The 23,065-nt window shown below is 48.3% G+C and overlaps 9 protein-coding genes across 9 annotated transcripts; 6 read left to right on the top strand and 3 right to left on the bottom strand.

Annotated features, from left to right (window-relative positions):
- Window positions 1-160: 160 nt before the first annotated feature.
- FOBCDRAFT_291167 (ribosome biogenesis protein SLX9-domain-containing protein) lies at window positions 161-961 on the top strand (the record flags this gene model as incomplete). The annotated part of the gene is made up of 2 exons (XM_031180063.3): window positions 161-163; window positions 219-961. 2 exons carry the CDS (start codon window positions 161-163, stop codon window positions 774-776), a joined length of 561 nt encoding a protein of 186 aa, XP_031045950.2. The 3' UTR covers window positions 777-961.
- A 454-nt stretch (window positions 962-1,415) lies between these two features.
- FOBCDRAFT_259204 (uncharacterized protein) lies at window positions 1,416-4,376 on the bottom strand (the record flags this gene model as incomplete). The annotated part of the gene is made up of 5 exons (XM_059611242.1): window positions 1,416-1,884; window positions 1,985-2,649; window positions 2,783-3,098; window positions 3,872-3,934; window positions 4,330-4,376. 5 exons carry the CDS (start codon window positions 4,374-4,376, stop codon window positions 1,416-1,418), a joined length of 1,560 nt encoding a protein of 519 aa, XP_059464620.1.
- A 4,513-nt stretch (window positions 4,377-8,889) lies between these two features.
- On the top strand, window positions 8,890-10,408 carry FOBCDRAFT_259202 (uncharacterized protein). The gene has a single exon (XM_031180071.3). The coding sequence runs from the start codon at window positions 9,059-9,061 to the stop codon at window positions 10,241-10,243; it is 1,185 nt and encodes a 394-aa protein (XP_031045958.1). The 5' UTR covers window positions 8,890-9,058; the 3' UTR covers window positions 10,244-10,408.
- Window positions 10,409-11,395: 987 nt separating this feature from the next.
- Window positions 11,396-12,716, top strand: FOBCDRAFT_272089 (NAD-dependent glycerol-3-phosphate dehydrogenase N-terminus-domain-containing protein; the record flags this gene model as incomplete). Its single annotated transcript, XM_031180072.3, has 2 exons — window positions 11,396-11,457; window positions 11,525-12,716. 2 exons carry the CDS (start codon window positions 11,396-11,398, stop codon window positions 12,714-12,716), a joined length of 1,254 nt encoding a protein of 417 aa, XP_031045959.2.
- A 915-nt stretch (window positions 12,717-13,631) lies between these two features.
- On the top strand, window positions 13,632-14,536 carry FOBCDRAFT_317814 (uncharacterized protein; the record flags this gene model as incomplete). Its single annotated transcript, XM_031180073.3, has 1 exon — window positions 13,632-14,536. One exon carries the CDS (start codon window positions 13,632-13,634, stop codon window positions 14,514-14,516), a length of 885 nt encoding a protein of 294 aa, XP_031045960.2. The 3' UTR covers window positions 14,517-14,536.
- A 743-nt stretch (window positions 14,537-15,279) lies between these two features.
- Window positions 15,280-17,018, top strand: FOBCDRAFT_259199 (uncharacterized protein; the record flags this gene model as incomplete). The annotated part of the gene is made up of 1 exon (XM_031180074.3): window positions 15,280-17,018. One exon carries the CDS (start codon window positions 15,280-15,282, stop codon window positions 16,840-16,842), a length of 1,563 nt encoding a protein of 520 aa, XP_031045961.2. The 3' UTR covers window positions 16,843-17,018.
- Window positions 17,019-17,252: 234 nt separating this feature from the next.
- On the bottom strand, window positions 17,253-18,166 carry FOBCDRAFT_317812 (uncharacterized protein; the record flags this gene model as incomplete). Its single annotated transcript, XM_031180075.3, has 1 exon — window positions 17,253-18,166. Exon 1 carries the CDS (start codon window positions 18,081-18,083, stop codon window positions 17,253-17,255), a length of 831 nt encoding a protein of 276 aa, XP_031045962.2. The 5' UTR covers window positions 18,084-18,166.
- A 2,181-nt stretch (window positions 18,167-20,347) lies between these two features.
- Window positions 20,348-21,032, bottom strand: FOBCDRAFT_199655 (uncharacterized protein; the record flags this gene model as incomplete). The annotated part of the gene is made up of 2 exons (XM_059608953.1): window positions 20,348-20,601; window positions 20,762-21,032. 2 exons carry the CDS (start codon window positions 21,030-21,032, stop codon window positions 20,348-20,350), a joined length of 525 nt encoding a protein of 174 aa, XP_059464619.1.
- Window positions 21,033-21,943: 911 nt separating this feature from the next.
- Window positions 21,944-22,666, top strand: FOBCDRAFT_272084 (uncharacterized protein; the record flags this gene model as incomplete). The annotated part of the gene is made up of 1 exon (XM_031180077.2): window positions 21,944-22,666. The coding sequence occupies one exon, from the start codon at window positions 21,944-21,946 to the stop codon at window positions 22,664-22,666; it is 723 nt and encodes a 240-aa protein (XP_031045964.2).
- Between the last annotated feature and the right edge of the window lie 399 nt (window positions 22,667-23,065).

The raw sequence follows: 23,065 nt of genomic DNA, 5'->3' as shown, positions 1-23,065 counted from the left end.
TCTGGTCATCAAGCCGTAAACTGCCCCTCCATGCCGCATCTCGGTGTGCCCCACCATCTCGGTGAGGGTGGCTCACCGAAAATGTTTCTCCAGTATCTTCACCTACACCTTTAATTCCACACCAAATCCTCCATCTCCAACACCCCAACCACAGCACAAAATGGTACAACCCCTTCCCTCTACATTCTCTTATATAACGCCTCACTAACAAACCTCAGGCTCCTCAACCCCCAGGTCTCAAAAAGCCCTCCGCGCGCACCCTCCGCCACCAGCGCATAACAGGCCAAATCCACCCGCAAGCCCCCCAAAAAGTCTTCCGCGACGACGCCGCCGTAACCGACTCCTTCCTCTCCAGCAAACGCGACAAGCGGCTCATCAAGCACTCCTCCTTCGTATCCCGCATCCAATCAGCACGTATCTCAAAATCCACAAAGCGTCGAAGACCATCGAAGAAACTAGCAGCGAACTTAGAGAGTTTAGCTGATGCGCTGCCGGAGCTAGAGGAGGGCGCGGAGGTTGAGCAGGGAAAAGTTAGGCATAAGAGCTTGAAGAGTAAGAGGGGTGCGTTGAAGAGGAAGGAGAGGATTGTTAAGGGCGAGATGGAGAGGTTTGGGGTTAGTATGGCGAGGTTGACGCAGCAGGATGGCGTGCCTGTGCAGAAGGTTGAGGCGGAGGAGAAGGCTGCGCCGGCGCCGACTGCGAATCGATGGGCGGCGTTGAGGGGGTATATCTCTTCGACGATGGAGCAGAATCCTGCTTTTGCTGAGAAGAACTAAGCAGGTCGACGTGGAGCGAATCTAAGATACCAAAGACGGAGATCAAGTCCATAGGTGACGTTACAAAAGGCGGCAGATACAATCTTCACAAAAATTTGCTCAGGCGTATGGAGTAGGAATCATATACTTCGATCACAGGGCTAGGACAGGCAATAAAACTTATAACCTTGATCCTAAGTGACAAAAAGACTTAGGCAAATTTGCATAAGCTTAGGGGCTCTTTGAGGAGTTTAGTTTGGCATCATCTATTAAGGTCTAAAGTCTTCATGCTCCCCACGGGAGGCTTACACAATACTTCACAACAGATGCAATACTTGTCATGTTTGTAAACGTAGAAATATTCTTCATAAGCTATGCTAATGCACGCATGTCTTTTTCCATATCCTACCAAACGCCTTCATCGCTAACTCGTATTACTCTGATATCTGGGAGTATCATTAAAACAACAAACGCGTGTATGGGCATCTTTCTTTGTTACATGATAACCACATCCTCTTACTGCTCCACGCTACCACCAACGCCAAGATAAAAAGACACAGGTGAATAAAAAGGACAAAATGAGATGACAAAAAACAAAACTGATCGACCGTGACGCATCCGTCGTAAAATTCATTTCATTACAGTGGTGGAACAAGTGCATCATTGGGTCTCGATCACACTTCGAGGTGGGAGAGCTGTTCTGGTGCTGCTGGAGGACCTCTTACCCCGGACTTTGACGGGAGTTGGAGGGGTTGTTGGAATCCTAGGCTCTTTGGTGACTCGGTCGGACTTGCATGCTCGTGGACCAAGAGGAGGTGAATCCTTGGAAGATCGAAATGGGTTCGAGTTTGTGCGCACACGATTTCTCATTCCTCTCCAAGGAGGTTGATCAACAAGTCTAGTGGGAGAAGTACCCTTGGGTTTAGTGACTGGACCCTTGGCAATTGAACCCTTGCCGTTTTGGTTGACGGGGGACTTCTTTGCCTCTTGAGAACGAGGAGGTGAACGGCGTGGTGACCGAGGTGGTGACCGCTGGGGCTGTTGGACGTTACGCGCCTTTGCCGTCTGGGCTTCTTTGATTTGCCTTAAGAGTTCCTCGAATTCTTCGCAAGAGCCGTAGCAGTCCGTTCTCTATTCGATCCGCGGCGGCGTCTTGTTCGAAAATGGGCTGGCGCTCCTCCTATCTTGGTTATTAGACACATCATGCAAAAACAATTGGGGTCACTCACGATCGCCTGCGCTCGCCCTCCTTGCGGAGGTTTTCGATAATTCGCATCATCTCCTTGCGGCCACCATAGCTATCGACCATCTTACCACCCATGCTCATCGACACCTTCTCGCGGGCATTAGCGCAGAGAAGGCGCTTGACGAGGAGGTGGCGCATCAACAAGCAAACAAAGACACCACAGTCGCTACCGTTCTCCTGCTGGGGGCAATCCTCGAGGTTGATAAATCGAAGAGGTCGTCCAAGGATAGTGGCAAGCTTGCGAGTTGCAACGTTGGCCTCGGAGTAGTTGGCACCACCGAGGGAGTCGTAGTGGAAAGCGACACCATCGAGGGTCGAGACAAGGAGCAGCGACCAATGGCTACCACCCTCAGCGACACTCACATTACGATTGTCGTTGATGGGTAGGAAGATATGGGTGACCTTTGAGAAATCGGGAAGGGCGGATTGGACTGATCGGAGGTCGGGCTCCTTCATAAGAAGGAATGTCATGCTAGGACGAAGCAGGACGATGCGAGCTTGAGGATACTTGGGAAGTGTTTCGCGCTCCAGGTATTCCTCCCAAAAAGCAATATTGTTATCTGTCAACCAGTCGTGCTTGAGCGCCTTGATATCCTCAGCTGTCAAGAGGACATCATAGTAGCTCAGATAGGGCTTCTCGGGAGCGAGCTATTGTAAGGCGTTAGCGTCAACGCCACGAGACAAGTCGCATTCCATGCTAAACTCTACCAAAAGCGCATCTCAAAGATAGGCGCATTGGATCGATACCTAGACAGGCGTACGGAGATGCGGGGTTACATACCGAATCGCCAAAGTGGCGGGCCATCCTCTGACGAAACGGCATCTTGTGTTGCTTTGATGTCGAGGATGAAGTAGATGTAGATGAGGTCGACGAACGAGGTGAGACTTCAGGAGAATACGATGTCGAGTCTGCGGGTGTGATCTCGTAGTCGGAATTGGCGGTTAAGGTTGAGTCCGAGGTGTCAGCCGAGCTTGAGCTGCCTGGTCGTCGTGATCGGCGGCTCCGAAAGTTGAGAAGACCGTGCAACCGGCTGTAGAGGGCAAGGATGTTAGAGGACGATTGGTAAAAAGACGGATGCACAAAGGGTGATAATGCGCTGAGGATTTAGAGGTAGTAGTTTGTAAAAGATGAAAGTGTTAAAAGATGCAGAAGCAGAATGGATGGAAGTAATCTGAGCTGAAGCAGAAGAACAGATACAGCAAGTGGCAGTGTAAGTGACTGACGGGACAATAGGTAGAAGACGCAGTGGAAGCGGGGTCGACAGTGGTAATCTGAATAAGAGGAATCCGTACACAATAGAACAGCTCTTTTGAACTAGTGGCAGTGGTATTATACCGAGGCTTTTCAGGTAAATTTGACCCTTGTGCAACGTAGGGGGAAAAGGTTGAGGTCTGGGGAGAAAAAAAAAGAGAAAGGAAAAAAAACTGGAGCGAAGGGCAGTGTTTGCAGCTGCCGCGTTGGACAGGAGGCTCAGCCCAGGACGCAGTGGAGGCGGGGCAGACGACGGCACTGGCAATTTAGCGCCAATGCCCTGGAGGCCCCCCCTGCTTGTAAGAGATGCAATGCGGGCAGCCAGCTTTGACTGATGCAGACGGACCTCTTTATCAAGTGACAAAAAGCTCTGGGCAAATTTAGTGTAGATTTAGGGGCTCTTGAGACTGGTCATTTTCGTCACTTAGGATAAAAAAGGTTGGGCCTCCCTTATGCAGAGTGGTCATATGACGATGTGACGAAGAGTGGTTGGGGATATGGATGCCATTGTTCATGACTGAAACAGAATGAAGGCACTGGGCTCTGAATAAACGCAATGGGACAGAACAAAGCCAAACGAAACAGAACAGAACAGAACGAAACAATCGTCTTACTCACCCTGGTGTAGAAATATGCCCCGCATCATCTGAACCCATCATGTCATGCCACTCGAGTTTCAAGCTGTAACAAACAAAGCGCAGTTATTATCCAAGCGCAAGGGGTCCAAGCAAAGAATAAATTAAATATTAAAAAAAAGGCAATTAATAACTTTATTCGTAAATGGATTTTGGTATATTCAGCATTAATCGTAGTGGCTTTCATCAGCAGGTCTGGATCTCTTATATCATGCATACCATCTAAATCTCGGACTTGGGAATGACCCCGTCCGCGCCACAAAGTCACTACGTCACCCACAACCTAAGGTAAACCACCATCGTCATCGTTTCCCATGTTCGTTATCACGCCGAAACGCCTCCCGGACTGTACACTCCAGACATCGACATCACCAGCCACTAACGCAGTAATATGTCAGCTAGATGGGGCAGGCAGCTAATCTTGAAGATCGTGATGCTTACTTATTATGACACGCAAGATCAATAGTACTCGTCTCTAAGTGTCTCATGGTTATATCATCTATTCCCAATCGTGATATTCAGCTACCTCTCGCTTCCTTTTAACCGTTATTCGCCAAGTATTCTTCCACCCTCACTCAGAAGCCAGTCTGAAGCCAAGTCTACGATGCTTCCCGTATCGAGCCTAGCCTCATCGAATAAGCGAAGAATGGCTCTCTTCCCATTCATCCGTCCATTCAGCATGCCTAGAATGCCACCAGTCTCAAACCTTGGATCTGCTTCACACCCCATCTTAACATCGTCTCGATCATCTTAAGATCGCTTCAAATCTTGCCCAAAATCTGTAGTTCTGTGACCATGAGTACCATCATAGCGAGGACATCACTTCTCAATAAGAAATATCACTACCAATGTCCAGCGGCTCCTCATCAAGCATGACATTGGCCAAGCCCGGTATACTTACCGCTCTACTAACATGAAACTGACCCATCAATCAACCTTTTGATCCCTGCCGCCATTGAACCCTGATTTTCAGTCCCCATTCCACCAACTGCCATCACCTACCCACAACTTGAGTCAAACTTGCCCGTTACCTAGCCCCCACCAAATCCCATGTTCTATCATTACAAAATCTGTACAGTAAATCGTCTCAATCTTCGTAGTCTGCAAGTTTTCCCTTCATCAATCGTCCATGAAGTGCTCGTAAACTTGTCGTCGCTTGTTGAAACAAGTGGCGGCGCCTTGCTGCCGTTTCATTCAGTTGCTGCATCGCCTTCTCTCGTATCTTTCCGCGCTCATCAATCGCTGCCTTTGCTGCCCGCGTCCCCCGGAGGAACCTATCACTATCCTTCTTCCACGTTTCACTGAGCGCTTGCCTCTCTTGTATGTAGCGTCGTTCGATCTTGTCCACGCAATTGATGCCATTCTTCCGATAGGCATCAGCGCCGCGGTAGATGGTCGCTTCCTTGGCCTGGAGATGACCCAGCATCGTCTAGGCAGCATGTTAGCATTGAACTGACCCTTGGCAAGGGACTTACCTCGACTAATCCATGGAGTTTCTCTGCTATCTCTGCATTCGGCCCGGCCGGTCGTGTCTGTCTGGGAGAGACTCCATTGCCGCGGACTTTGTCATGCTCCATGGCCTGTTCCACTTCGGCAGTCGCTTCATTTTGTCCCTGCAGGGATGCCAGTATCTGAGCATGAAGGTCTTTATCACTTGAACTTGGCTCGGGGTGCAAGTTGACCGGCTCAGCTTTGACCTTCGTATTAGGTTTGGGTCTCAATCCCACTTTGGTCTTGTCATGAATGGCCTCTGCAGCTGCCAGACTAGAGAGATACTCTTGTTGTAAGTGATTGCCATCAGGATATGGGGGTTCCTATTCCGCAGTTCTTCGAAGGCGTTGGGATCTTCTAGGCTCCGTCTGCTGATTGCGCTTGGGCACTTTCGCAGATACAACTTCTTCCATAGCACTTGGACTTGTTCCACCGACAAGCTGTGCTGGGCTTGTTTCAAGTGGTAACGGGCTACCCGCCTGACTGATACTGAAGCTCCTTGATGACTTACTGATCTTGCGAGGTGGTTGAGAAACATCAATGATGGGGTCAACTGTCGTAGCAGGTCTTTTCAAGGTCCTTGCTTGTGAAGTATCTTGTTGAACGAGAATGTTGGTGTCGCGAGCCGACAAAACCTCCCTTCGGCCCTTTTGAGCTGCACGGTTTCCCCTCGTGCTTGGAAGAGGTTCTTCAACAATCTTCTTGGAGTCAGGCTTAACAGTCATGGTTGTCTTCTGCCTAGAGATTTGTTCTTCTGGAGGACGTGAAGGGTGAGAGGCCTCGGGCTTCTGCGGTAGGGTCTGCGGGCGTGTAGACGGCTGCGCTTTCTCACGGTGAGCATGGCCTACTGGTTCCACGTCGACAATTGGGTCAACGAGCAACTCTCCCATCACTGATTGAGTCTTCCTTGCTGATTGCCTCTTCTCTTTTGGTTGCAAGTCTTCAGTTGGAACGAAGGCATCGTCATCATCGGAAAACAAGGAGCTTTCAGGGTCGCTAGAGAGCACGATAGGGTCCTGAGTCGATCCCTGAGTCTCATTTCTCTTTCCTGGAGTCTCTTGGGCCTTTAAAGGCTGCGACACTGGTGCTTTTTCCTCTTTCACCTTGGCTCGAGTTATTCTCTTGTTGATCGCGGGCGCAGGCTTAGCTGCCACTTTTGTAGCAGGAACTGCACGTTCTTCAGTTGTATGAGGTTTGTCCTGAGGTACCACGTTCTTCAAATCTGACTTTCGTGTGGCTGGGGGGGCTTTCTGGGAAGCATCTTGAGCAGGCGGTTTGCGCTTTGGCGCAGGTTTTCGTTTCGAGCCGGGTGTCCCTTTCCCTGCACTTGCAATGAGAGAGACAGAGGCAGCATGCGATTTTCTGAGATTGCTCACGATGGGCATGCGAGGTTGCTGTTCCGCTGCCTTCCGTGGTGTTGCCTCTTTTATTTCATGTGTCTCTTCGTCGAATTGGATGGGAGTCTTCGCTCGTTGTCTCCGGCCTTTCCTTTCCTTGGGTCGTTGCTCACTTGTCCGTACATCCTGAGTTATCGCAGCGGCAGGCTTCCTTTTTGGTGTCTCTTTGCCTTTGAGAGCGCTGTTCTTCCGCTTTGGGAGCTTCGCTGGTAGCTTTTCAGGGGGTGAAGATGCTTGCTCCTGTCTTTCGTCTTCTCCTGATGGATCCAGTTCCTCCTCTAACAGTCTTGTAAGGGCATCATGGCTTTTTGAGGCCTTCCCCGGTCTGCCTTTTGTCTTTGAGTTCTGCGACGAATTTGGCTTCTTAGTACGCTGGGACCTTTCTGTGGCAGCTTCAGGTGCTTCCTCCTCTTTTCGCGATGTCTCAGCTTCAAGCTCAGCCGTCGACTTGGGAGGCGTGACATCATATAGCTCGTCTCCCGGCAAGTGATCCATGGTTGCTGATTTAGGGAAAGGCGGTAATCCGAGAGCCTGTATCGAATTGGGGATGGTACTTGGTAGTGGTGCCAATGGATTGTTTTCCAGGATATTTAGTGCCTCGTCATCTCCAATCTGAGAGGCAGCCAACGAATAATAAGGCGAACTTCGTCGTACAGTAGAAGCTGTCTCAGAAAAGTCAACAAGAGGAGGTTCTTTGCTTCCTTGATCAGGCTCTGATGGCAGTGGCTGAGTGTTGGGAAGCTTGCCTAGGCCGGACTTTGGACTGGAAAATTCGTCGAGAAGAGAATCTTGGTTATCTAAAAACGTTGGTTCGTCTTCCCGTAGAGGCGTGCTTCGGCGTGTTGAACCGATTTCAGACCATGAGAAATCAACAGGTGGTTGAGCGGATGGAGCGGCTTCAGCTTCAACCAGCTGCATTAGATCATCCTCATTGAGGTCATCATCAAATTCATTTGTTGACGGTATCTCAGAATTTGGAAGTTCGGAATTTGCATCCTGATTTGGTAATGCCGGTGTTGGATCCTGAGGCTGAACTCCACGAGGAGACTGATCGTGACGATTTGGAGTCGTGTCGAGTTGCCCAATGGCTCTAATCCTCCCTGAATGCCGCTTACCCTTTAGGCGTGGGCCAGACTTCCCACCTCTTCGAGGCATTGGTGCACACTTTGCAAGACAGTTAGTGGATGAAACTGTATTGGAGGGGTACACAGCGTTCGTTGTAGGGGATCTGACTTACAGTTCCCCCAAACGAATAGAGGGCGTAATTTGGGCTATCACCTACCGCCGTAAATGGGTGAGAACTAAACGATGCCGAGATCACAAGCGAGATCAAAGAATGTTTGAGAACGTAGAGTTATTTCGAGAACGTTTTGCAATTTGGTAAGGGGATCACGTTGGCTGAGATGGGTAGTAGCAGAGGGTGGAAGCTGCTGGCAAAATGGAAGGAGCGGGCACCCTCAAGAGGTTGAATGCCTCTTGCCTACTTCATTGCGATGGCACTTGCCCACTCATTCGTGAATCACTGCGTGTAAATGGATTTTTTAAAATTCCTTGAGGTACGATAAATAAAAGCGCTACAGACACCACGTTTATATCATCACCTTAGTATTCAATATCAAGAATACAGTCAGTTCTCTACAACGCCAACTCCAATATCAACAGGCCAACTTGGGTACACTTAACGCACACAAACTACACTTCACCCTATCCTGGCATACAAAATCAAGAACAACCCTTCACTGGCTTAGACGAAATGATGAATATAGATGGTAGTAGACAACGTCAGTTGTTGAAGTGGTTGAATTTGTCCAGCCTACCCTGCACAACCGGAGGGTTTCTGGATGCAATGGAGGAATTCATTAATATTGATCTGCGATCTATCGCAACGGGCCATCGCTTGGTAAAGTTTCAGCAAGCCAATTCGTCAGATAATCCTGGTAAAGCCCGATAGTCCGGAATTCATCAATAGGGAAGCGGACTTTGACTGCGGACCATCGGTCGGCGCAACTATTCCCATGCCTTACCCGCGCGGCGCATTATTCAGCAGGGCAGCAAGGGACGCCCACTATCTCCGCTCCGCCCGAATCTATGACCCGTTTCATGATGAATAACACCTTTATCTCCCCGGAAACCCATGCTTTGAACATTTATTGTGATATTTATTCGTGAGCGCTTTATATATCCCTCCTTCGCCACCTGGCAGGATCACAGATCTAGCGACACCTGTGCCACGGCCCAATCAATCAGTTGTAAGCTTACGTCTAAGCTTCTCACTCGACGTCATGTCAAACCCAGTGCACGCCAGCGCCAACCGCGACGCAGCCAGTAAATCTTCGCTTTCTGTTGTTCTGCGCAAGTTCAGTGTTCTTGCGCAGCGGCCCGAACCGAAGAAGTATCCACCGATCTCTTCCATCCCTCGTACATCAGCTGCACGCTTGGCTCAAGCTGCTGAAGATCATATCATCGATCGAGACCACCCTGCGCCAAAGACATATCTTTATCTCGCTTATGGATCCAACCTCGCCGCTGAGACATTTCTGGGAGTTCGTGGCATTAGACCGCTGTCCCAGGTGAATGTCTCAGTGCCAACGTTGGAGCTTAAGTTCAACCTTCCTGGAATTCCTTATCGCGAGCCATGCTTTGCGAACGTCGATTACAGAAAGCTTCCTGAGAAGCCAAAGCTGCCTCCAAAGGTGCCAGTCCCACCTTTCGATCCTCCGCAGCCACCACACTCAGAGGAGATCAGGTGGGATGAGGGTCTTATGGGTGTGGTATACGAAGTAACAGAGGAGGATTACCGCACCATCATCCGCACTGAAGGTGGTGGAGCAGGCTACAAAGAGATTGTTGTGCCTTGCATACCATTGCCTCCCAAGATGTCCATTCCTGAGAAGCCATTTCCCGATATCCCTCGACCTTTTCTGTCAAGAACGCTTTTTGCACCACAGATTCCTGACAAGGATTTGCCCGATGACCCTCGCAAGCACAAGTGGTGGTATCGCTTTCTGCTCGGCCCTCAGCGTGAACCTGGCTATGCACAAGCTAGTGCTCGATATCTCAATCTCATCAAAGACGGTGCCAAGGAACATGAACTTCCCGATGGATACCAGCGTTATCTGCACTCATTACAGCCATACACGATAACAACATTGAGACAGAGAATAGGGGCATTCTTCTTCCTCTTCTTCACAGTATTTTTCTTCGGAACGGTCATTCTTCTGTCTAAGTTTTTGGCCGACAAGCGCGGCAAGGTGCCCCAGTGGTTGGCTGTCACCATGACTGTCATGTTCACTGTGGCCTGGATGGTTTATGATAATGTTTTCAAGCCTATTTTTGGAAATGGTGAAAGGACTGAAGAGAAGGACGAGAGGAAAACACACGGGCGGAAACGCTCTTTGTCGGCGATGCTTAATCACTTCCCATCGACGGATGAGGAGAAGGTGGAATTGTTGGGCGAGTATAATTGAGAGGACGGAGTAAATTTAGCTGTTGAATTTAACTGTTCTTAATCGCTGAGTTATGGGACATGTCTGTTTTTCATACTGACACTTATCGGGGCTCTGATCAGCATGCACATTGGCAACAGTTCAGATTGGATAGTGATATAATTTCAAGTCAAATATTTCTGATAACCAAATGCAGGCATTCGTATCTCTGTTAAATACACTGACCTCTACACGGATAAAAGGGATGGGAGTGAGATGACTCCGTTGGGGTAAACTTGGCAACGTCAACATGCAGTTGAGCTCTAGCGCCTCTGAACCCATTACAATGCAACGATACATCCTCGGCAGCAAATGATATCGTGATATGATGCGACTCTTGGTAGCGATAACCTCAAAATTTACATCATTTGATCTAAGCTCCTGATCTTTCCTTATACCTCTGTAGTTCTTTAACATGTGCTCGTCACGCGACAAGGGGATCGGCCCGCGGATTACGGAACGGGGCTCGGTGCTGTAACTGTTCCTGGATTATGCATCTTTGCCCCCTTGTCTCCCGGAGAATCCTAGACTTTGCAGAGATCCTTGTTTCGAGGTTTTGGTTAACATGTGAAATCCCACTTAAAAAGTTGAATTGGAATTTTATGTTGTTTCCATGTGATTAAAGCTACCGTTGAGAGTAGAATTATCTTTCAAGCGTTCTTCATATCAAGTTGTAGTTTACATGGCTATGCACTCTGAGCTTCTTCTAGAAAAATAGCTTCCAATTGACATATGCAGCCACAGCAATCAATACCTCCTTGCATGTGAAAAACTGCCCCTCGGCCTCATCAAGGTCTCGAGATTTCTCCAGCTCCATTATCACGGATATCAATGGGGTTTTGATGGGACGCTTTCCCCCTTGGAGCAGGCGGTGTCACTTATCTCATTCTGCCATGCGTCATTGTGGCTTGCTCCAGGGTTCAACAACCTGGAAAGCTGGAGCAGGTCCCTCGGACTATTCAGCTTCAGTACCCCTCATAAAGCTCTTTTTTCGCCCTTACACAACTCTCGATTCTCCTTCTCCCCCGTATGTTTCGATCGCTTGCAGTGCGCTCTTCTTTCGTCTTTGCTAAATCTTCGAGATTACTCTCTTGTACTCATATTCGCACTTATTCTTCTGCGACATTCGGCAACATGGCGAGCTTGGGTGGACATTCAAAGAAGCACAAGGTGACCATTGTGGGATCCGGTAACTGGTATGCCTTCCGCTCTCCGGCTCCGTCTCTATCGTAGCTTGAGCCATTGACTAACAGACGCTGCTAGGGGCTCAACAATTGCCAAGATCGTTGCTGAAAACACCCGCGCCAACAAAGATCTCTTCGAGGAAGATGTCCAGATGTGGGTCTACGAGGAGGACGTGACGATTACCAAGGACTCCAAATTATATGACGAAACCACCGGCGACAAGCCCCAGAAGCTCACAGAAGTCATCAACAAGCACCACGAGAACGTAAAGTACCTGCCCGGTATTCCTCTGCCCTCAAACATCATCGCCAACCCCGACATTCGCGACGCTGTCAAGGACTCCACCATTCTTGTCTTCAACTTGCCCCACCAGTTCATCGCAAACGTCTGCAAGCAGGTCAACGGACACATTCTTCCCTATGCTCGAGGGATCAGCTGTATCAAGGGTGTCAATGTCACTGACGACGGTATCAGCCTGTTCAGCGAGTGGATTGGTGACGGGCTAGGCATTTACTGTGGTGCCCTGAGTGGTGCTAACTTGGCTCGTGAAATTGCTGAGGAGAAGTGGTCAGAGACTACTATCGCTTACGACCCTCCGGCTCTTGACAACAGCAGAGCTCCCACGCCACGAACAGGTAGCCCCAATCCTACAATTGGCGAGCTTCCCGAAATGCAGCACAAGGACGTTCGAGGCCGAACTTCCAAGACCAAGCTCACCGCTATGCCAGCCGATTATCCTCCTCTGGATCAGGATTGCTTCCGAACGCTCTTCCACCGACCTTACTTCCACGTCCAGATGGTCTCCGACGTTGCGGGTGTATCTCTGAGCGGTGCCTTGAAGAACGTAGTTGCTCTCGCAGCTGGTTTCGTTGACGGTCGTGGTTGGGGTGATAACGCAAAGGCAGCTATCATGCGCGTCGGTCTCATGGAAATGGTCAAGTTCGGCAAGGAATTCTTCGGCGAGACCGTCCACACAGCTACCTTTACCGAATCCTCCGCCGGTGTCGCCGATCTTATCACATCCTGCTCCGGCGGCCGTAACTTCCGTTGTGCCAAGAAGGCCGTCGAGAAGGGAATCTCCGTGCAAGAGGTCGAGAAGCAGGATCTCAACGGACAGAAGATCCAGGGTACAACCACCGCAGAGGAGGTGAACAGCTTCCTCAAGGCTCGCGGGTTGGAGTCGGAGTATCCGCTGTTCACGGCGGTGAATGCCATTCTCAACGGACAGGCCAAGGTGGACGACATCCCCCATCTGGTGCAGGATTCTTGATTTTGAAAAGATGAAATATTTAGCGAGAATTTGTATCGTTGACGGTATGTGTGTACTGTGGCGTTTGTATGGCTTAGGTGGTTCTACATGGTTTACTCGGATCAGGAGGGAATAGGCAGTGATTTAGAGTCATGAGTGATTGGGGCTGTACTTTGCTGAGTGGAAGGACGGGTCATATACATGAAAATGAACATAGAAATGATATCTATTATGAATGTAGCTGTTTTTAAGAGAGCTTTGCCGATTCATTGTTTTGTACGACGGTTTGAGAGTGTTCCGGCATGGCTACGTTCCAGACACTGAACATTCCTGGTGTTGATGTAGTCGTTTTGAGGCTGAGACCTGCAGTGTTGTTGAAGATTTTATCGTAAACATTACCTATTGCGGCTTGGCAGGGTCCCTCGTGGGTTTTACAGAACAACAGCTCGTGTAAGTGAAGTGCCTTATGATATCACAGCTTAATGATCGTGATTCTCGGAATTATGCTCAACTCAATGCGATGTCTCTCCAAGAGGATGGTTTGAAACGGATTGATAGAAGGCACTTGATCTCGCCGAATTCATGAGGATGAATGTGTGTTATGCGGTGGAAGCCGCAATGGGGCATGAGATTCCGCCTTCAGTTGAGACAAGATAACATGGCGACGGGAAAGGCCGAGCAACGAACTCAGCTTGCCAACATGAATGCCTTTTACATCACCAGAAATCTCAATTTTCTTCTACCATTTTCTTTTTCAGTATCTTCTTATTGACCCTAGCCAGCTTCTTCAAGCATCACCATTATCCTTTATCGGCTTTCTCTTCATAAGCTGGCTTTTGATTCACCAGCATGCTTCATTCCCTTTAATACTCGCATTTCACTTCACGATATACGGCAGATACAAGCTGCAGAGCTCGATAGCGCGTCAGCATCATGATGGCGGAAATCGATTCAACCGCCCCCCAGACATCGATGGACCCTACTCAGAATTTCGGACACTACATGAACGGAGCAGATCAGAGCAGCATGGAGAATGGCCCGGGTCAGAAAAAACATAAGAATGTTAGATATCGCTTCCTATCGCCTACAGAATGGGCCATCCTAGCTCGAGGAGTTGGCGGGATTATAGATATAGAGCACAACAAGCCTGTTCATCCGACCAGTAGCCTCTGGCCCCCGAACGGCCTTCCCCAGGGTCTCTATCGCGACTGCGTCTACCGTCGTACCATTTCATCGTACTCATTTCACTTCATCGGCTTCGTTCGCGCAATTCTTTTTGTCTTGCAATTGATGATTGGTGCTAGTATCACAGCTCTCAGCTCTGGAGGGTTCGACGACACAGCCATCACTATTCTCGCTGCGTCCAACACAGTTATCGCGGGGCTGTTGGCTCTGTTGCACAACAGCGGTATTCCTGATCGATACAGATACGACAAGTCCGAGTTTCAAAAGGTCGAAGATCACATTAGAGAAGTTCTCGCCACGGGTATTGTACGTGCGGACCAGTCGGTCCAAGAGGCTCTCGCTAAGTGCTACGATCGTTTCGACCACGCCAGACGAACGGTTGAAGCCAATATGCCATCGGCTTATGCCCCAAGTCAATCAACGCCATCTTCACGGCGAGGATCCCAACCTCAACATCAGCCTCTACCACCGATGCCAATGCCTATACCGATACCAGCACGGGCACCGACAACAGTGGCATCAACACCAACACACACGAGGGCAGCAACAGAACCTATCACACCACCTAGAAAGAAGTCACTAAATACTGAAGCCGTCCAAGAAGAAAAGGGTCCAACCACCAAGCCTAGCGAATGATGCAAGACTAGAGCTCGGCAAAGAATCTCCAACGGGATGCGGTCATTTCCTAGCTTGCCGCTTATCAGATAAATTACCTACCGAAATCGACTTATTTTGCGGACTAGGGCTGTTGTTGTACCTGCATTAGTCTGGTTATTGGCAAGAGATTAAATTACCACCCAACCTAGTTCTCGTTCCGTCATAGCCTCTCACCCACCAGGATTCAGCATCAGCATCCTTCATGCATTAATTGGGACTTTGAATAGACGCTGTCAGAATAGGAGTCAAAAGATCTTCAATTCTGACACTGGCTCCAATTGTTTCTCATTACTGTATTTGGTCATATCGAGACCTGAGACCTCCACTGATCAACCATGAAACGAACCACGGACCTTGTCACAGTTTAATTGCTTGCCTTGGCCTTCCCCTCTTTAATCGTTATTGACGTGGTGCGACCAGGGATTATGGTCTGGGGCGCCTAGTTTCATGATGCTTTGAAGGATGGCCTCCCCCCACTGCGGCCATTTACCACTTACACTAGACAAGGGCAGTGTGACAGTCTGTCACTCTTCACCATTTGAGTCTAATTTACTTAAATCTCTCGCTGTGCCTCACGACTCGGGAGTCGAAGCCTTTTTGCTTCTTCTCTTTCACCGTAGTCAGTCTTTACCCGCTTCTCACAGCGTGATCATGCCTTTGTTATAGCCAAGCAACACACTCATTTATCCAGGTTATACCCACCCAAGTCACTCTTTTTACTGGATTGGATCGTCTATTCATCATGATTATGATTTCTAGCCCGCCTACTATTCCCCGCAGGGTTGTTCAGCTGCTTGTTCTTGTTGTCGTCGTTGTTCTCTTCTTTCAGACAAGATGGCTGTACTGGCCTCGAACAAACCGCGATACTGAAATCGCCATCAAAGGACCAGTTCCGGAAGAACAGTACCTCGAGCGACTAAGGCAGAAAATTGGACTTTCGGATCAAACTTCATGGACTGCATGGAAAGTCCGTGTTTCAGAGCAGGACTCTGAGTATACTTCAGTCACGAACATCGATGCAGACTTTCATTCAAATCAGCCCCGAATTATCGATACCAAGACTCCCGAGAGGAGAAATTTGGTTGCACGACAGGAACTTAGCCTTCCGATTGTAGGTGGACCGAAGCCAGGACAGATTGACGCTTCGGACTTTGTGTTTGCGATCTCTACGAGTTTTGATCGTGTTGTTAGGGATGATTATGCTGTTGCGAAGGATTGGGCAAGGTGGATGACTGGTGGGAATCAGCATGGGAACGGAGCGAGTTTTCTGCTTGTTCTTGATCAAGGGCACTACCAGCAGGTTAAGAAGCTGACTGAGGTTTTGGTATCTTTGGGCATCGATGCTCATGTTACTATCTCGGAGGGTCAGATCTCTACCGCGAAGAGATACTTCAACATGATGGAGTCGGCCAAGAAGTATAGCGCTACACTCGCACAGAAAGGACAGATGAAGAAGTGGTACGGCATTTTGGACGAGGAGATCTTTTTACCCAACCTTTCGTACCTTCAAGAACGACTATTCGCATATAACTCTGAGAAGGAATTGTACATTGGATTACCGAGCGAGAGAGGAGACTGGGCTATCGGCGAAGGATTCATGACGACTTATGGAGGTGGGGCAATCTTCCTTACACGACCTGCCATATCCAAAGTCACGCATCTACCATGCTTTGATGGTGTCGAAGACAGTCCTACGAGCAAGAAGCGCTGGGACGGTATTCTTCAGGATTGTTTGGCGAAGCATACCAAGATGAAGATGCATATCATCCCAAGCTTCTACTCACCCAAGGACAACGACGATTACTCTTCCCATCTGGATAGCTATGAGACGGGCATTCAACCCCTGGCTCTTCACGACTACGGAGAACGCCATCACCTCACCCCAAGCCAAGCCCATCTCGTCACCGATGTCTGCGGCGAAGCATGCTTCCTTCAACGCTACCGCTTCCGCGACAACTGGGTCCTCGTGAATGGCTACACCATAACCGAATACCCCGATGGAATCCACCTTTCCGACATGCCGCTCTCTACCGCCGGAAAAGCCAGTTCCTCCCGTCGTTCCGTCATTGGTCCCGTGAAGCTCAAAGAAAGAGACACAGATCGAAAGATGTTGTTCTGGACGGGACGACGAAATGTGTGGAGGTTGATGGACTCTGTCACTACCGCTGAAGGGGATGTGTGGCAGGCTTATGTGAAAAGAGGCGTTATTGATGAGCCGGCTTTGAAGAAGAGATGGGGTGAGGAAGTGGGTGATGTCAAGGATAGTGTTATTGTGCTGGTCTGGGAATCAGCGAAACGATTATGATGGCTTTAAGGATTCTTATGTATGTATGTTATGGTTACGGATCGTCCTTTGGATGAGATTTCGATTTAGCACTTATGAAGATTGATATGTTATTTCATTGCGAGCATGTTGTCAATCTTGGCCAAAGGATTTGTTACTTGGTGATGATTTCTGGTAGGACAGTCACTAGTCACTAGTTATGTTTTTAAAATGATCAGTGGTTGTACAATATTATATTGTCGATGCAGTAAGGGTATAGTTAAACCTTTGCGCCATGCCATGCCCAGTAAATAAAGACAGTATTCTTTGCATGCCAGACGAAAAAAGAAACAGTATTCCAAACAGCCATATTTCTAAACTTATAAAGAAAAAGAAAGAAAAAAACACCCAATGCAACTTCATATCTCTCATTATTCTCCAGGCAATATACCCTAGTTCTGTGGTGCAAGTACATATAATTTGACCTTGCACTGGCTGAGATAACCACTGATCCAGTAGTCCTGCCCGTCTTCCTTCTCCTCCAGTCGATCCTTGTATTCAACGAAGAGGTCCGCAACAGAAGTGGGAAAGTACACCTCTTGCAGGCGGCTCATCACAACTCGACGAGTGGTATAAGACTTGCCATCAACCGTCAGAACAACACCAAGGGACTTCTTCATGTCCTCAGGGAAGTCTGGTGCTCGCTGAATTTCTGCTGTAATATCGTAGATGGCTTTTTTATAGGTGCACATCTTGCAGCAGTCATCTATCTTGCCGCCTTTGCCCAAGACATGAGGCGTGAAGGCCATGCCTGGCTTATGCGAGGGCATGGGTTCCCCGTAGAAGGGGTGTCCACAATCTGGGTGGGGATGGTAGCAGGCGGCTCGACACTTAATACAGGAGGCACGAGCTCCCTCCTCTGTCTTCATATCGAAGAATCTCTTGACGCACGAGGCACCAAAGATGTGTCCGCAGGGGAGGATAACAGCCCTGTGACTCTCGCCAACTTCCTCATCAACGACGTGATCTTTTGGGAAGATGGTTACGTTGGAGCGGCAGACCACGCACTCGATTGAGAGATCCTTGAACTCGATCTCGTTGTTATCGATGCTGGCTTCTAGATTGGGCCAGTAGCTATCTTCCGACTCCTCTGTGATGTTTGGTACATCGTTGGGGATGCTGCACCATTCTGTGTTGTTGTTGAGGTTCTCCAGAACACACATTGTGTCTTTGGAGTGGGTTGAAGAGATGTGATGGAGTAGAGTGGGTAAATGTCCGGACATGATGAGAAGAGTGATGAAAGATGTGATGACAGAAGGATGGTTGATGGTGTAGGCCGAGCTGATGATAGAAGGTTGTTGATGAGAGAAGGATGTCGATGATGTATGTCGAGTTGATAATAAAAGATGGGCTGACAGAAGCCAAGCTGATGACAGAAAGTTTATGATGCAAGATGAGATGATGGAAGTGAACTTGATATCGTAAGTCAAGCTGATGAAAGAAGAAGATGGGGAGACTCTGAAACCAGGACTGAACAGGGGGAGGAAGACGCCTTTTTATACCCAGAGGAGTGATTAAGTTCTGCCACTGGCAATCGGATGGAAGGTCTTGGAAGGGGAACTTGGATCTCCTCACTCCACGAGGGTTTGAGTCCAAGCTCTAACTTTTCAATTCATATTGTCCCCTTGTAGAGCTTATAACTGACAGTGATGGCCATGTGTGATGAAGGAAGGGGAACAAAAGTCTATGTAGACTCTCAAAATTGTACACAGGACCAATCTATGGATGTTCCTGGAACAGAGACTGACTCACAGGGATCTACGTGAAGAAAATTCTCGTCATTTAGGATGAGTGTTCTGGAAATATCATTTTGTAGTGTTCACGTATTGGTTGAGCTCTTTGATCGAGTCACCTTTGTAGTCTATTTAAGCGTCAATTGTGGCTGTGTGTTCACTTACACCCGTGTAAGTTTTGAACGCGAACGGGAAGGTTTACTAACATCAGTATGGTCGACTGTTCTCTCACTGGATGCCTGAAGTTTATATCCTTATTATTTGTACTTCTAAAATAGCGTGAATTGCAATTGGACCGTGGGAGGACAACCAAGGTATAATCCACGGGTTCTCAGCCTCACCCTCAAAATAATCTCTAGCTCAGGTGCAGTCGTGAAGTGTTCGAATAGCTTAAAATAATGAGGCTTCGAACCATTATTTTCGTATTATCCTCTTGTTGAAAGCATGAAGTTGAGCATATGTGTAAACTTTGTAACAGCGTGAATCACGACCCGAGGTCTATTCGCCACCATGTCCGGGAAAATAAAGTATACATTTTCTAACTACAACTTTACAATATCGATAACTCATGAGTTTATCACCTCGGCCAATAATCCCCCCCAGATTACTGGCCACCGTGAATATTGCTTGGGCTCGGCTTCGGACTCGAGGTGTGAGGGACACTTGGTTAGATGTTTATGGAACAAACTTCGTCTCTCAGGCAAATGAAATCTTAATAAGGGTATATGACTGCCACTTGAGTTCAGTTTCGAATGTATGCAGGCTCTTCGTACGATGAAAAATAGGGCAACAGCATGGTGACTGTAATATCGGTGTCTGCAGGCGGATCATATGATCACCCACCGAGCACTGAGTCCTACCAGATCCAAATAGAAGCGTCTGGAGACCACTATAGTCAACATTGACTTCTCTTGTATATTCATTTATGGTGTATTCCTGTTCATTAGAAGTTGCGGGTAGATTTGCTCCTTGTAGCAGATGTTTCAGGGGCCAATTGGCGCAGGAAGAGAGCCCTCATCGTCAACATGAACGCCGATCCAGCCAATACTAAAGCACTCACATTTAAGCAGAGCTCTTTGCTTCTCATTCTATTGTTCGTGGCCTGGTTGTGAGTGACTCTACTCAGCATGAACAAAGCTTCAGAACAGCGGCACTGGAAATGGGAGGCATGGGCAGCTTTTATCTGGAGGCTGACACTGGCAGCGAAGTGATTACATTCTGTGATAGGTTGCCAGTCAAATCTCGTTTTCTGTGACTGTAGACTAAGCTCAAGGTATTGTCCCTTCTTCAACTCAAACACAACTTTGCCCTTGCCACAGTTACGGTTTACCATCCATTCTTCCCCTCACGCTCGTTCCGATATCCATACAACCTCACACTACATCGGCGTCTTCTTACTTTAACAAGGTAGGTTTTGAGCAGTATGTTGTCCCATGACTTGGCAAGTGGTAGCCTGGACTGGAAACATTCATGGAATAATAATTTGAGAGACCTGGCAAGGGCTCTGGATCTGTATTGAGAGCAGAAATTGATTACTATTGGGTATAGAAAGACATATGTCCCCTTTCCAGATGAATCCTTATCTCCCATATTAGGTTATCAAACACACACACACTTACATTTCATACTCTTTAATCCCAAAACCAGCTAACACTACGACCCCAGACTCTCTACCTCGAAACAAGATGTGCATCATTTTCCTCACGCCCGTCGATTGCACCGGCCAAAAGAAGATCACCGGAAAGGCCAAGGAGTCATTCTGGCCTCAGCTCGCCTCTGATATCGAGAGAAATAATGTCAAATTCAGGGGTCTTGCCCCAGAATGTGGCATCTGTCGGGAGGATGTCACCGTCCTCCCATTTGACCACAAGCTCCAGAACGGCAAGGGAGAAACCCTCCGGGGATTGATCCTCCCCCCGTGGGCATATCGTTGGGGCTTCTTGCTTTAGGAAGAATGTTCGATATTGCCTCCAGACCAAAACCAAGATCTGCTGCCCAGCCTGCAGAACTGTATTCGTCCATCCCATGTGTGAGCATTACTTCCACGGATTGTATATGCCCTCAAATAAACCAGATGTGGACATTATCCCCTTCACGCTCAATAATGGAGGCATTATTGCCGACTACTGCGACGAATGCGCCATCAACAACACCGTAGACGAGCTTACTGACAACCTCTACAATCTCCTCCCCGAAGAGTCCAAGGGGCGTTATGCTGTATCCCTGGCCTATGGCGGTGAGACCTTTCCCCTTCCCTTGATGCGGAACTGTCTGGAAATGCGTGCTCCAGCAGCGTTCAGAAGCTTCTTTGCTCAATATCAACGACGCTTGCACAAGTATGAGAGCAGTACGAAGCTCTGGAATAACTGTTGCCATGCTGGCGTCCCGGTGAAGGTCCGTGACCTGGGATCTCAGTAGTAAATATTGAAGATGTGACATGGTTTGTAGAAACAGACAAAAACAGTTTGGCTCAAACTTGTTGTTTAAGGGGGAGATTTGGTTCAACTTTGGAGTTTGGTAAAGGTTGTCGACTTTTGTCTATTTCCTTTAGTTTGTATTTGCTTTTCTGCCTGATGCACATTTCTGATTACGTGTGCCTATTGAGATAAAAATAAGAGCCCAAAGACCCCTTGCTAGTAGTTCTTTCAGTATTGCCTTGACTTTCCATCTTCATCTCCTTATATATAATATTTCATCTGTAATAAGGGGTCAACAAATGCATCCACTTATATACCGAGACACAGTCGCTATATCCTCCGTCAAATGAACGCAGGCCCTTATACTATATATTAATTCATCACTTGTCGAAACTATCATGGGCTTTCTGCCGCTATGCAGTGGTAATACCTCGACCTGGACCCCAAGCTCAGTAGACGGCCTAACTAACCCCTTTTCGCAATTACCAGTGGCAAAACTCCAGTGCCAGCGACGTTGTGTCTTTCATCTGGGTTCTCGTCGCTGTCAGTGGCAGTAGCAGTGGTAGTGGCAGCGGTACGAATGAAGGAATCACTATGGTTGAGAGTACTAGTTCAAGTTCATCTTCTGTTCCTATAACACAAGAAGTGCAAAGCCTGTTCAACTCTTCCCTTTCCTTCTTTTTACCAAGAACTTCAAGACTATTTGTTCTACAATTTTATATATTCACCAAGACTGCATTTCATCAAGGTAAATTTGACTTTCAACTGCATCCCTCTTCCACCTATTCCCATCATCTTCATACCCGCCTGACACAACAGCTCAGACCACATTTTACCTAAAGCCACAAACCATTATCGACTTATTTTTGGAAAGCTTTCCAAAATATTTCCATATCCCAGCACCTTCCATCGATCACAAACTCCCCAAGCAGCATGCCTATCCAGGAGGATTTCTGGCCCAGTCTAAAGGCCTTCGCCGAGAACAACGGGGTCGCCAGTCTGGAAACTCTCGGCCTAGAGTGTGTCGTTTGCAATGAGCCCTTTCAGTACCGGCGTCGAGACGACGATGATGCCGGAAGTCCACGCCGTCCACGCGTCCTCCCTTGCGGCCACATTCTGTGCGGTAGATGTCTACTCGCATATTATGAAACAGGCGAATCTCGATGCCCTACATGTCGCACGGAACTCATTCACGAATGCGGCCACGCTCACACTGGTATGCCCATGCCCTTAACTAGGTTGGATAGGCTGCCTCCCATCCTGTCACAAGGTGGAGGTATGCCAAAAGGATGCAGCCCCTGTGGCATCGTGGGTCTGCTGAAACTCTTCGACCAGGAATTGAGCAATAGCCCAGATATTGCAGAGGAGCTCAAGGGAGAGTACCTAGGTATCAGCATCAAGCTCTCGAACTCTGATGAATACTGCTCGCGGGATGTAACTGGACCTGTTCTCGAAATCGAACCTCCTGCCGCCATCAAGCAGTTGATCAATGACATTGTCGACTCCGCGATCGAATCGCAGCGAGAGAACGAGGTTTGGTTGGAAGCGGATTTCAGCTCAATGAAGATTCGGGTGCTTCACTTCAAGCCTGAGCTTCTATCAGAGGTGAAAGAGTCTCCTGCAGAGCAAGAGACTGTCTCCCAAGATGACAATTGATGGTCATGAAGGCAAAGAGTCTCTCGAAGACTAAGAGCCGCGAGATTTGGGAAGGGTTTGGTTCCTAGGACAGGTAGAGCGGGACCAGGTTTTGGACGAGGATACCCCTCAAAAGGAATTTCTCGGCTGTCTGCCGGCCAAGTAGATCCATAGACATCGGTAGTGTATGTAGCTGCCTTAAATACAGACATGCATTCAGTAACCGTAGGTTCTGATGTGCGAGCATTTTCCCATTCAGCTGTGGAAGTAACTAGGGCGCCCTGAAAGAGGATGCCAAAATATATCTGTCAAAGAGGCCCCTCAACTTAGATAACTTATCTAAATATTCATATAGTTTAAGATTGAGGTCCTAGGTTTTACTTCCTCCTCCCTGCTCAGAGATATCGCTGTCATATGTAG

Source organism: Fusarium oxysporum, chromosome IV (genome assembly GCF_013085055.1).
Source record: "Fusarium oxysporum Fo47 chromosome IV, complete sequence".
Lineage (NCBI taxonomy): Eukaryota > Fungi > Ascomycota > Sordariomycetes > Hypocreales > Nectriaceae > Fusarium > Fusarium oxysporum.
Note: the sequence above shows the minus strand (reverse complement) of the source record. Positions and strands in the feature narration are given on the sequence as shown.

Bases quoted from the DNA above. Each gene is read 5' to 3' on its own strand.
- FOBCDRAFT_259202 (XM_031180071.3), top strand. From the start codon at position 9,059: ATGTCAAACCCAGTGCACGCCAGCGCCAACCGCGACGCAGCCAGTAAA.